At 37.8% G+C, this 14,627-nt stretch overlaps 1 protein-coding gene across 1 annotated transcript in view; it reads left to right on the top strand.

The window, feature by feature from the left end:
* The window catches only part of GPR158 (G protein-coupled receptor 158), a 331,761-nt gene that overhangs the window by 290,864 nt on the left and 26,270 nt on the right, over positions 1 to 14,627 (top strand). The window contains exon 6 of the mRNA XM_047755079.1: positions 1,213 to 1,322. Within this exon, the coding sequence (XP_047611035.1) occupies positions 1,213 to 1,322 (110 nt within the window). The remainder of the gene's footprint in view (positions 1 to 1,212; positions 1,323 to 14,627) is intronic.

Raw genomic sequence — 14,627 nt, 5'->3', positions numbered from 1 at the left:
TCTTTAGCATATATCTAGTGAATTAGAAAATTAAGGATCATTGCAACTAAGTACTGTTTATACACAAAGGAACATTATCTCCTGTCCACACCTATTTTTAACCTTTTCTTCTTGACACCTTTGTCCAATCTTTTCTCCACTAATCCTGATGGGTTTTTCACCACTTAGTTTGATGTCTCTAAATAGTAGAGATAGTTGAGAAATGCCAGCGTAGAGTTATAGGTAATGTCGTTCTTGGTACTGCTGGAGAGTGAGGCTCCATCTGTAAGATCTCAGCAAGAAAGTGGCAACACCCACCACATGTCCCCCAGCTATGCTTTATATTTTCCAACATAAACATCTTTAGAATGAAAAACCAAAATAATACTATGGAATTTCAGGAGTGGTCATATTTTTTCTGTTAACAATAACCTTACTTTCAGCAAAACCAGTCCAGGCCAGCTGCCCAGCAGAAGAAGGCAAGACTACATTTTTCAACAGCATTAATCCTTTAGTAGGGCCAAACTACTTCCTGTTGCATGAGGGCTTCCCCCAAACCACACAGCAGCAGATGAAAAGTCGTGCTAACCGTGCTTTCATGTGCCTTTTGAATATCTCCTGGAATGGGCCACTTGTTCCTTTGTGTCCCATGGAACCTGCACAGATGTTATCACAGTACCTTTATGGCTTTGATGCCATTTCTCGTCTACATGGCTCTCTTCCCTTTCTTGTTGCCTCTGTATCCATGGCATTTAGCATGGTGCCTGGCTTAACTGATACTTGTGGGATAGAGTGGTAGACTGATTGGGGGCGTGGTGCAGCAAAGGACCATCCTCTCAGGGATGTTTCAGATGAGGATGAGTATGGCTGAAAGTGTGGAGACAGAATCAGCAAGGCTTTGGTTGGGAAAGGCAGTGGAAGCCTGCCTGACTGGCCCATCTGGGGTAGTAAAGAGCTCAGCTTGGAAATACCTACAACTTAGAGGCAATTGCTAGAAACCCCTGAAAGTTATAATTAAAGACTTTAGAATGATTTGAAAGCAATAAGGAGACTCTATAGTTCTTTGATTTGGACAGTGAAGGATCAAAATAATATTTTAGAGTTTTGTTCAAAGGAATATGTGCTCATGTCAAAATTCATATTTATTAAACATCAGATTATGGAATTCTGATTTTAATCAGTGGGGCATCAGCTGATCCTGAAAGTCTCTTTCTTTCTCTTCTCATCCCACAGGTTGTAATTTTGTACTTTGAGCCAAGCACATTTCGCTGTATTCTCCTAAGATGGGTCCGTCTTCTCGGTTTTGCTACTGTTTATGGAACTGTCACTCTCAAGCTTCACAGGTATATTTTATTAGTTTTCATTCCCATGGGAGGATCAAAGTGTTTGGCTTAGCATGTAATTGCAAGCGAGGTCAGCTTTTAAATGGTTAAATTCCAGAAATTTAGATAGCAAGATGATATATTTTTTTCATTTTCAAGGCAATATGTTTAGGATTCTCTAGGAAAATCTTTAATACAATTGAATTTGAGCAGTGTGCTCTAATAGAATGTGCCTTGGTTATGGAAATGTTAATTCCATAAAAAATAAGTTAAGAATGAATGTGAAAAAGTATTTACTAGCTTAGAACAGGAAGAAATACAAAGATAATACAGCTGAAATAATAATCCGACTCCAGAGCCACCAAAGAATTCTATTTTGTAGAATTCAGCAGTACGCTTATTTGGCAAAACTGTTGTCCTCTGTTCCCAGGTTCCACGCCCCAGGATAATCCTGTTGATATTCCATAGGTGAATTTCCAAAAAATAGTATTTTCTGTTTACCTCTTTAACCAATGTGCTCTAGTGATTATCTGCCTTATAAATTGAAGAATACTTTTAAATTCCTGTATACTTTAGTTTCAAAATCTTCTACTTTTGAAATATATATGATAAATACTAGGAAGAAAGAGGCAATAATGTAAATTACCTATCCACAAAGGCTGGGGATAGCTGAAAGTGATTCCAGGGCTTTCCTTTGCAATTTTTCTTTGCAGGTTTTCTCAATGTAGTGGTGCCAAAAGCATAGGAGATAAAATATAAATTTCTCCTACAGGATAACATTGTAGAGGAAATCCTTTATGCTGATCAGCTTTAAAGCTGTTTTGATAACCACAGTAAGCCGTTCATATTTTCATGCTAATTTGACCATAAGTATTCCTCAATAAATGTATGTTTAAGATGTCTCATATAACAATTTATTTTAGATGCCATAGTATGTATTATATTTGTGTTTGCCCCCTTCACGCTTTCTTAAAATGTGATCATTATGCTATCTACCACACAAGAAGCTCCATTTCTTTTGCTGTTTTTTGTACTTATTTTCTGAGAATGCTCCAGATGATCTTTTTTGAACAAATGCAAATATCCTTAACTCTCAAGGTCCTTTCCTGTATAGATCATATAGCATAGAGTTCATTGACCGAATTTCAAGAGGTCCAGTTTAAATTTCAGTTTAGCCTTCTAACTCTGGGCCACCATAGACCTCTATTTCCTCCAGAAAGAAATGATTGGACCAATCTCTAATGTTCTTTCTTACACTCACTTTATTCTTTCCACATTACAGCACATTTTGCTCTTGTGTCCTATTCTTCCGGTTTCCATTCCTTATATGATAGTTGTTTTTCAACTGGTGCTCACTAAAAGAAATGAGAATTTATCAACCACCTTTGATGACAATAATACTTCTGGAATTACTGCAAGAATGAGAGGTCTCTTGAGACTTGAACATGACTTCTCTACCTATGAGTCTAGCACTTAGCATCTGTTGGGTCCTCTATTATATAATACAATTGCTTATGTAATTATCTTCTTTGTCATTACCTAATTTACCTTCTCCCTGAAGTGAGGGTCTTGCCATTGAAACCCCCAGCTCTTAGTACAATAACTGACACATGACAGGTGCTTAATACATACTAGTTGTCAAGTGAATGAATGAAAAATGTCGGATGCAGACTTGGAAGCTGCTTCCCATAGTTCTCTCCGCACATAACACGTTCCTATTCCCCTGACTCACTGTATGCCCTCGAGAGTCTGAAACTCATGACACTGGTCTGCAAGAGGGCTGTTTGTGGGACAGAAACACAGTATTAAATAACTCTGAATCAGTGAGAAAATTACTTCCATTCAGGTTCTCTTTTTTCCAACCTTCTGGTTACTTTCAAGAGAAAAATTAGTTTGGAAATAGTAGGTCTTTAACACTTGCTGAACAGTTGCTAATTTTCCGTCACAACAAAAAGCCAGTCAAGCTTTGGGCTCAGAACTTCCCACTGTGATACTATCTAGATAAAATTTATTATCTTTATTTCACTGTATTTCTTTTCAGAGTTACTTTCTTTCTTTCTTTTTTTTTTTTTTTTGTCATTTTTGCCATTTCTGGGCCGCTTCCGTGGCATACGGAGGTTCCCAGGTTAGGGGTCTAATCAGAACTGTAGCCGCTGGCCTACACCACAGCCACAGCAATCCGGGATCCGAGCCACATCTGCAACCTACACCACAACTCACGTCAATGCTGGATCGTCAACCCACTGAGCAAGGGCAGGGATCGAACCCTCAACCTCATCTTTCCTAGTCAGATTCGTTAACCACTGCGCCACGAAGTGAACTCCCAGAGTTACTTTCTATTTATGGATTCTCTATCAGCTTTTCACTGAAATTAGCAACTATAAAGTTTTCTTTTAAGTAATTTAAAGCAATAAATAGAAATTGACTTAAATAAAATATTAGCTGGTACACAAATACAAGCAGAAATTGTGAGGGTGGTATACAAATGATTGGAATTTGGGAAATTAGATTACTTCATCATTCTTTTGTATATTTTAGTTTTTATTATTTTTTATTTTTTGTCTTTTCTAGGGCCACACCCACAGCATATGGAGGTTCCCAGGCTAGGGGTCCAATCGGAGCTGTAGCTACCGGCCTACGCCACAGCCACAGCAACATCTTTTGTATATTTTAAAGATGGTAATTAAAACTATTTTCTCCCTGACAATGTGTCTATAGAAGTCTTTGCAGTGAAGAATTACCTACTGAAGGCTTAAATCGAGTGGAAACTATTTCTAATTTAATGAGCTGAATTATTCTTATCCTGTCTGAGCCATATGGTTTTATATTATATTGTTTTTTTCCCATATTGTTTAAATTTAACTGTTCCAAAACTGTCTAAGTCTATAAGCTGAAGAATCAGCTCCTACAAAAATATGAGCCACCGGATGGAAGTGACTGGGCAAACCAGCTCTGTATCCTCCATCCTTAGTGCAGCAGATTCCCATATTATATGCATTCAGATGCTTGTCAGGTGAATGAATAGGTAAATGGTTACAGTGGATGGAGCTGCAAGGAGTGTCTTTGGCTGGTATCTCTTATAGTCAAGTTGTGGTCCTCAAGAAAGGACTGTGAAGATTTTGTAGTAACATAATAGAGAGGAAAGACATAAATCTTTGCAAATCCAAATCAGAATTCCAGTTCTGTCATTAACTATTTATACAATCAAGAATAAGTTACTTTAACATCTGAGAATCACTTCTCAGTGATTGTTGGAAATCTTGCACAAGACTGGAATATATATAATTTTCTATGTATTTTCAAGTAGGGGATTTTGGTTGCAAACCATACACATTGACTATGGCTAAATTAGGCAAAAAGGGAATTCACTGGAAGGATATGGGGAAGGTCCCAGAGTTGAAGAGAAAGCTAAAGAACCAGCCCTTGGTGAACCTGATCCAAAGGAGCTTGAAGGGATCAAGGGAGCCTGAGCTAAGGGATAAAGTCCCTTGTGTGCTATCATTTCATTTTCATAAGACTTCGTTTTTTATTTCAAAAAATTTTAAAGTAAATATTTCCTCTCCAGGCAGAAAATCCTAAGGCATTTATCAATACTGATGAATAAAACAACTGTTCGAGTCCCTTGAGATTAGGATAGGCAGGAAAGACCTGAGTTCTTGTTTTCTCTCAGCCATTTCCCTCAAGGCTTAGTAAAATTGTTGAACATTTCTTTTCCTGTATCCTGGTCTCTCACTGATCAGTTATAGTGTTTACAGCATTCTAGTAGCTCCGAAAACTGGAAGAAAATATGAAAAAGGAATAGAATCTTACTCTGTCATTAGAAGTGATACTGTTAGCCTGGGCTGGGAACTTAGGATTCCATTCACTTTTACCAAATCCCCCACCTTTGTCTTTAATGGTCTCTCCCCACATTTGAGACTCACACAGCCAAAGACTACCATACCAATCCAACAGAAAATTGCAAGAGTTTTGTTTCTCAACAGTGCAATACAGGGGTGAAACAAGTTGGGGGAGGGGGTGAAAGTGCTCCACTCCTTCAGGGAGGAGTGTTTCATCTTTGACCTTGTTTAGAATCTTCAGCATGTGGTAGTAATAAAAAGCAGAACAACTTTTAGTTATCGTTAGAATTGCCTTAAATTCTCTACAGACCTTTGCTACCTGCACTCCAGGCAGACTAGTGTCGTGCCACCCTACCTTATTGGCAGGCCATTCTTGAAATGCAATTTCTTTGAACCTGGAACTGTTTGTTTCTCTTTGGAGAAAGAAAAAAGGAAGAATGGGACAGGTTTTAGCTGGCTCAGTCTGAATCATAAGGAAAAAGAGAGCTGAAATAGGCAAAAATGAAGAACAGACTACACATCACATCACATTTAGTACCTTAGCGACACAGGACAGATCTAAAAGATCTAGTGTGTCTCGTGCCTCCATGGATGTGGGGCTTCACAGGATACTTGCCGAGTTGGTTTGTTGGTTGGTTGGTTGGTTGGTTTTAAGAAACCTGGGAAGTCAATATTGCTAAGCTCATAAAAGCCGAGTACATTTTCAGGAGAAATGAGGAGCTGTTTTAAATGAAAGAGGGTGGAAAGAGATTAAGAAACTTAATGCCAGAAGAACATTTTCCTATTCCCTGTAATGTGGTTTCTGAAAACAAATTGCCTTTTCCTTTTTCTAAGGCTAATCAAGAAAAAACAAAAGACTTTTTGTACTATATTTAAAATGAATAAGCATGCTGCAAAAAAATCTTCATCTGGCTCTAGACTAGGGATTTTCATTTCATGCATTATTCAGTACTATTCACTGTGGATACAGTGCAATACGTAGCGTTTTTCTCTGCTGCACTCATTAGTACCAAATATTTACTTTGTGGGGAAGGATAGATGGGTGGATAGATGGATGGATGGAAGGAGAGATGGATGGATGAATGGATAGATGGTTTCCTAATGAGGATATTTATATTTATTTATTTCATGTATTCCTATAAGGATATGTAAAATACAGTAAGATATTTTAAATATTTTAAAGGAAGAAAATCTTTTTACACATTTTCCCAATGACTAATGATGTTAAGATTATTTTTAGGTGTTTATTGGGCCTTTATATGTGTCATTACAGAAATGTTTATTCAACATTAAGTCCTACAGTGCAGCAACAGAAAGACAAACAATTCAATTTTAAGTCCTTTCTCCATTTTTAAAATTGAATTGTCTTTTCATTGTTGCATTGTATGAGTTTTCCTATATTCTAGATACAAGAATTTTATCAGATAAATTTGAAAATATTTTCTCCGGAGTTTCCTTCATGGTGCAGTGGAAACAAATCCAACTAGGAACCATGAGGTTTCAGGTTCAATCCCTGGCCTTGCTCAGAGGGTTAAGGATTCAGCATTGCTGTAAGCTGTGGTGTAAGTCATAGACAAGGCTCGGCAGCTGTAGCTCTGATTCGGGCCCTGACCTGGAAACCTCTATATGCCGCAGGTGCAACCCTAACAAAAGCAAAAAAAAAAAAAAAAAAAAGGAAAGAAAATATTTTCTCAATTCCATGGGTTTTCTTTTTCTTTTTTGATAGTGAGCATTGATGCACAAATTTTTTTATTTCTATGAAGTTCAATTTATCTATTTTTTCCTGTTACATAAGCCTTGATATTTAAGAAACCATTGCCTAGAGTTCCCATTGTGGCTCAGTGCTAAGGAACTTGACTAGGATCGTTGAGGATGTGGGTTTGATCCCTGGCTCTGGTCAGTGGGTTAAAGATCCAGCGTTGCTGCGAGCTGTGATGTAGGTTGCAGATGTAGCTCAGGTCTGGTGTTGCTGTGGCTGTGGTATAGGCTGGCAGCTGCAGCTCCAATTTAACCCCTAGCCTGGGAATTTTCATATGCCACAGGTGTGGCCCTAAAAAGCCAAAAAAGGAAAAAAAAAAAAAAAAAGAAGAAAAGAAATCATTGCCTAATCTCAGATCAGGAAGATTTCTAAGTCTCTTTTCTTCTATGCATTTTATGTAAAGTTTTAGCTCTTACATTTGGGTTGTTGATTCATTTGGAACAATTTTTTTTTTTTGATCTTTTTGCTATTTCTTGGGCCGCTCCTGCGGCATATGGAGGTTCCCAGGCTAGGGGTCGAATCAGAGCTGTAGCCGCCAGCCTATACCAGAGCCACAGCAATGTGGGATCCAAGCCGCGTCTGCAACCTACACCACAGCTCACAGCAACGCCAGATCCTTGACCCACTGAGTAAGGGCAGGAACCGAACCCGCAACCTCATGGTTCCTAGTCAGATTCGTTAACCACTGCGCCACGACGGGAACTCCCCTTTGGAACTAATTTTTGTATATGATGTGAGATACAGATCTAAATTCATTGTTTGCATTTGGATATATACTTGTCCTTAGGACTGTTTGTTGAAAAGATTATTCTTTCTTTATTGAATGGTCTTGACACTGTTTTCAAAAATTAATTGACTGGAGATGCAGAGGTTTATTTCTGGATGGTCAGTTTTATTCCATTGTTCTATATATCTGTCAATATGCTAGTACCATATTGTTATTATTAACAATAATATTTTGTTAGACTTGAATATATAGATAATTTTAGGGGATATTGTGATCTTAGCAACATTAAGTCTTCCAATCCATGAACACAAATGTCTTTCCATTTCTTTGGGTCTTTTTAAATTTCTTCCAATGGTGTTGTATAGATTTCAGCATACACGTATTTTACCTCCATTAAATTTACCCCTAGGTATTTTTTTTTGACACTATAGTAAATGGAAATATTTATTTAATTTCATTTTTAGATTGCTCATTGCTAGTATATAAAAATAAAAGTTACTTTTTTGATGTTGAATTTGTATTTTACAACTTTGCTGAATTTGGTTTTTAGCTCAAATTTTGTGTGTGTGTGTGCATGTGTCTGTGTGTGTTCTTTAGGGTTTTCTGTATATAAAATCATGTCATCTACTAATAGAGATAACTTTACTTCTCCATTCCAATATGGATGCATTTTATTTCTTGACAAGTTGCTCTGGCTAGAACTTTTGGTATAATGACAAATAGAAGTAGTAAGGACCAACATACCTGCTTTGTTTCTGACATCAGAAAAGATAATCCACACACAAGTTCCTTCTAGCTCTATTGGATATTTGACTTGCAATAGTCTTATAACCTTTCTTCTTTATTTTTTTCATTATTCTTCCTTATTATATGTACTTACAATCAGGTCAAAAGAAAGGATGATGAGTATGGATATGAGAGTTCAATCAGGTAACTGAAATTGACCAAAATACCTATATTTGGGAGACTGAGTTGTGAGTTTCCCTCCTTACAATAGCAATAACTTAATATAGTCGCAATAATTTTACAGAACTTCATGTCTGATAAATGTAAAAGTCACTTTCTCTATGGGTGATGCCAATCCTTCTTAATATACACAGACCTGAAATCCATCCCATGGCCAGGAAGTAGTTTTAGTTTATTTCTGAAAATGAAGTTTTGAAAAATTAATGAAAATATTAATAAATATGAGGGATTGTGACCATTGAAAGCAAACTGAGAGGCAGTGATGTCAGCTCTTGGGTGTGGCTCACTCTTAAGGCTTTTTTTGGTCAAGAATTGAGTGTCTTTATATTTATACATCACCTCCCATCACAAGCATTTATTCTCTAGAATTTCTAAGAAAGCAGTAAAATTAATCGAAGTTCAACTCTAATGGAGAATTTCAAGGAGCTCCCGTCGTGGCTCAGTGGAAACGAATCTGACTAGCATCCATGAGGACACAGCTTCGATCCTGGCCTTGCTCAGTGGATTAAGGATCCAGCATTGCTGTGAGCTGTGGTGTAGGTCACAGATGTGGCTCAGATCTGGTGTTACTGTGGCTGTGGCGTAGGCCAGAGGCTACAGCTCTGATTCGACCCCCTAGCCTGGGAACTTCCATATGCCTTGGGTGTGGCCCTTTAAAAAAAAAAAAAAGAAAGAAAAGAAAAAAGATAATTTCAAGATTTTAGGATTATTCTAATTAATGTAATAGAACAGAAGACTGGATGGCTTAAGGATGTATATGTTCATTCCTTTTTAGTAAACAAAAAAGATGCTGCTCAGTCACAAGCAAATGCAGATGTTCTGAAAATGAAAAACTTTCTGTTACTAGATGCTTTAAATTTTGGTATCAGCATAGCAAAAACTCAAAAATTTATCTGACAAGTTAAGCAGCCAGCCCATTGGAAAGGTACCTTCACCAATCTTAAACCTTTTCAGGAGTGGAGAAAAGCAGCAGCTCTCAAACTGTAGCCTTCATCAGAATTTACCTAAAGGGTTTGCTAAAATACTGATTCCTGGGCCCTAACCCCCAGAGTTTCTATGCAGTAAGTCAGGATGGCACCCAAGAATTTCCATGTCTAACAAGTTTCCAGATGGTGTTGATGCTACTGGTTTGGGAGCCACTGGCTTAAAGCAAGTGGCATCTCAACTGAGCCATTAAGGAATTACGTAGGAATTAGCTAAATTAGGGGTTTGGGTCTATGGGGGAGGGGTGGTACAGAAGGCTGAGGGCAAAGGTGCAGGTAGAAGACACCTGCCTGTCATCCATAGGGACCCGCAAGAAAAGAAGAGTGGTGAGAGATGGGCCTGCCGAAGCCAATTTCTAAAGGCCTTTCACCATACTGAGGAGCTAGGATTTGGGTGAAGGACCGTAAACAGGGGAGGAACACCACTCCTCGAAGGGGAGATGAGGAAGATAATTGTAGCATTAGGGTAGAGTGTGGACTAAAGATGGCCAAGACCAGTAGGAGACTGGTTAGGAAGCTATGATAGAAACAGTTTGACGACCAGGAGCTATAGAGTAAAAGTGAAAATGGAGAAAAAGAGAAGGATTTGAAGGATATCTAAGAGGTAGAAAATAGGTAATTCCCTGGTGGCCTACCAGCTATTACTGCTGTGCCTTGCATTTGATCCCACCCCCAGAAACTTCTGCATGCCATGGGCACAGCCAAAAAAAAAAAAGGTAGAAATTAAATTCTTAATTATGCTTTGGGAACCTGGAATGTAGATGAGGAAGAAATATCATTCATCCCTAGACTTCTGCTTTGAACAGTTAGGTGGTCCTAGTCATTGAGAGAGGTAACATAGGACAGTGGGTTAGAAGAGAGAGAAGTGGAGAGAATGATGATTTTATCTGGGGACCTGGTGATGTCCAGTAGGTCACTGAGTATGCAGATCTTGAGCTAAGGAGAGTAATCTAAACCAAAGATACAGATTTGGGGCTCACCAGCATATAGAATACTGAAACATGGTCATAGAATTTCCTAGAGCAAAAATAGAAGCTGACTATGTTCAGGGGCTCCATGAGGAACTCTGTCATTTAAAGGGAGGACTGAGGCAGATGAATGTGATTGAGACTAAAAAGTTGGTGACAGAGGAATAGGAAGAAAATCAAAAGAATGTGACATAATGGAAGCCAAGAGCTTCTGCCATGCCAAAATAAGGAGTAACCATATCAATTAGGTATTTGAAGAAGGTAATCAATAATCTAAGTACAAGTCCTTACAGTGGAATTTCATGAGCTTAAACTAGAAACGTGTAGAAAGTGAAAAAGGAGAGGCGGACATATAGTGACAGCCAATTCCTAGGCTGCCATTTTTAAAAAATCATTTCAACATAATCTCTATGGATTTATCTTCTATTAAGAATGAGAACTGAGGAGTTTCTCCTGTGACGCAGTAGATTAAGAATCCAACTGCAGTGGCTTAGGTCTCTGCAGAGCTGTAGGTTTGATCCCTGGCCTGGTGCTGTAGTATAGGTTGTGGCTGTGGCTAGGATTCAGTCCTTGGCCCAGGAACTTCCATAGGCTGTGGGTGCAGCCCTAAAAACAATAAAATGAGAACTGAATATATACTTTAAATATACCTTTTTATATTAAATTCTGGAAACTTGTTTGCAGTCCTCTTGTATATGTTACTGTGTTCTTTCAGAAATAGTGAAACCGTCTTAACAGATGGTAGCTTAAAGATTTATCTGTGAAAAAAATTGGTCGAAAAAGTAAGCTATATAAGAAGTTTAATGATTGCATTTTTTTTCTACATCTGGATTTCATATAAATGCATGTCTAAGGATTTCATTTTTAGAACTTGGTTTCTAGGCAGTAAACCCATATAGACTAATAAGAGTTCATTTTTTAAAGATATAGCAGAATTTTCTCATTTTATTTTAAGGCAATCCTAGAAAAATTCATCTTATTCAATTTTACAAAAACCAATATCCTGAAATGCTTAGATTGCAGTGCAGAGTTGTGTTACTGTGTTTTCTAGTGTCTGAAAGCCAGTAAAACCAATAACAGGAGACTCATGAGGGCTTTGCTTTGGATTTTCCTCCCTGGAAATGAGATTATGGGGTCTACAGCAATCTTGAATTCTCAGACTCTGCAATAAATACCCATAGGGTCATCTGGAAAACATGAAAATTTCTGATAATTTAAAAGTTGGATTTCTTGATCCAAAGATCACCAAACTGGGGTCATTTAGATTTCCTCTGGAGATGACAAATGCATCTGGTTAAGAAGTATTTTAAAAATAGTTATTTAAAAAAATTCACTCTTTGCTCTCTTTGAAGTTCAGAGTTTCTATGTGAAAATCTTCAAATATTCTTATATCTTATCCACTTTCCTCCATTTCTGCTTTTTTTTTTTTTTTTTTTTTTGTCATTTTTGGCCACCCTGTGGCAAATGGAGCTCAAAGGCCAGGGATCGGAGCCACAGTCACAGCCTAAGCTGCAGCTGCAGCAACATCAAATCCCTAACCCACTGTGCTAGGCCAGGAATCGAACCAGCATCCCAGAGGCTCCCAAGACATCACCAATCCTGTTGCACCACAGCAGGAGCTCTGCTCCATTTCTACATTTTGATATCCATCGAGGTCCAGACCAAATATTACCTATTGTATTAGATTACTGGACTTACTGGCTGCATACAACAACATATAATAGTATATGGTAATGATTTACATACTTCTAGAAGCTTAGATTGTAAGCTTCTAGAAGACAGGGATCATATCTTATGCCTTCCACATTGCCTAGCATGATACTTAGTGAATGGCTGTCACCACAAAAATGTTCATTATAATTACATTTCAGATATTCAAATGTAGTCAAGCTAGAATTTGCAACAATTCTCTTTTTCTTTTTGCCCTAGCTGAAATACATAAGACCAGAAAAATGGTCACATATGGTCTTTTGAAATCCTAGTTATTCAAAATTTAGAATTCATCCAGGTATAACCAGAAACAATTATGTGTACATAGTGGCTACAGTTTTCTCCTACAGAAAATTAAATTGACACTGACAAAAATACTAATTTTCCAAGAAATTTCTCTCATTCCTAGGACAGAGTTATTTGAATTTCGATCTGCTGATTATAATAGAAGCCTTCTTAATGGACTAGTAATTGGTCAATTCATTAATAAATTGTTTAAAATAGAGACTGGAGTTCCCTTCGTGGCTCAGTGGTTAATGAACCTGCCTAGGATCCTTGAAGATGCGGGTTTGATTCCTGGCCTCGCTCAATGAGTTAAGGATCTGGAGTTGCTGTGAACTGTGGTGTAGGTGGCAGACATGGCTCCGATCCCGCACTGCTGTGGCTATAGTGTAAGCAGGCATCTGTAGCTCCGATTTGACCCCTAGCCTGGGAACTTCCATATGCCACAGGTGCGGCCCTAAAAAGCAAAAATAAATACTAAAATAAAATAAAATAAAGTAAGAGACTAAAGGAGTTCCTGTTGTGGCTCAGTGTTAACAAACCTGACTAGTATCCAAGAGTATGCGGGTTCAATCCCTGGCCTTGCTCAGTGGGTTGAGGATCTGGCATTGACACAAGCTGTGGTGTAGATTGCAGATGCAGCTTAGATCCTGCATTGCTTTGGCTATGGTGTAGGTCACCAGCTCCAATTCGACCCCTAGCCTGGAAGCTCCATGTTCCATAACTGTGGCTTTGAAAAAAAAAAAAAAAAACTAAGAAGTGTATAGACATTATAATTTAAAACAATCATTCACCAATATTTTTAAAAATAAGGCCTCTTCTTTTACTGTGGATCTAACATTTAGAGTGCATTATTCTTTTTCTACCATAAATCACTGCAATGTATTATCTATTGTTCACAATGTTGGTTTTTTAAATAGAAGTAAGGATCTAAAGAAGTTTTTTGAAGTAATCTGAGTATAAACACATTCTAGATTTTTGTTTATCGACTGCCCCAGTAAATTAAAATTTCCTCACATTCCCCTAAATTAATAGCTTCCTTCAGCGACTCACATTTATCACATCTTTTTGAAGCTTTCAAAACAGATGTTATACAAATAGGTCTCCTTTAACTAAATTTCATCATAAATTTAGTTAAATTATATAAAATGATAACAAATGTTATCACTTAAATGTGGAATCTAAAAAGTAAAACAAATGAATATGTGTAACAAAAGAGCAGCAGACTCACAGATATAGAGAATAAACTAATGATTTCCAGTCGGGAGAGGGAAGGGGTGAGAGGCAAGATAAGGGTATGGGATTAAGAGATACAAACTACTATGTATAAAATAGATCAGCCAACAAGGATGACATTGTGCAGCATAGGGCAATACAGCCATTATTTTTGAATAACATTAAATGGAGTATAATCTGTAAACATACTGAATCACTATGTTGTACTCCTGAAACTAACATACTATTACAAATCAACCCTACTTCAGCTTTTTAAAAAATGACAAAAAGTGGACATAATTTTGGGGACAAGTACAACTGATTCTTACAAGTAGCAATTCAACTAGTTGGAGCAGAAGTATTTGAGGCACGACATTCACTGCCAGTGCTGGTATTCAGCATGACATGGGCGGTACTGAGCATATTCTGCATGGTGTACGGAGAATAACTGCTAACCTGGTGAACTGCATATCTCCCATGACTTCCAGGGGAGATACATCCAGATAAACCCATGGTAAATTGAGAATATTGTAAGCCGAGAATGCATTTAATACACCAAACCTGCTAGAACATCATGGCTTAGCCCAGCCTACCTTAACCGTGCTCAGAACACTGAAATTAGTCTAAAGTTGGCCAAAACCGTGTAACACAAAACCTATTTTATACTAAAATATTGAATATCTCACGTAAATTATTGACTACATAAAGTGCAAAACAGCATGGCTGAATGGGCATGGAATGGCTGTAAGCTGATTACGCTTGTGATTGCATGGCTGACTGAGACCTGAGACCTGAGGCTTACTGCCCCTGCACCACATTATGAAAGAGTATCTAGCACATGTCACCAGCCTGGTAAGATATCAAAGTTCAAAATACA

This window comes from Phacochoerus africanus, chromosome 12 (assembly GCF_016906955.1).
Source record: "Phacochoerus africanus isolate WHEZ1 chromosome 12, ROS_Pafr_v1, whole genome shotgun sequence".
Lineage (NCBI taxonomy): Eukaryota > Metazoa > Chordata > Mammalia > Artiodactyla > Suidae > Phacochoerus > Phacochoerus africanus.
The sequence above is the reverse complement of the archived record's forward strand: the minus strand, read 5'-3'. Positions and strand labels throughout refer to the sequence as shown.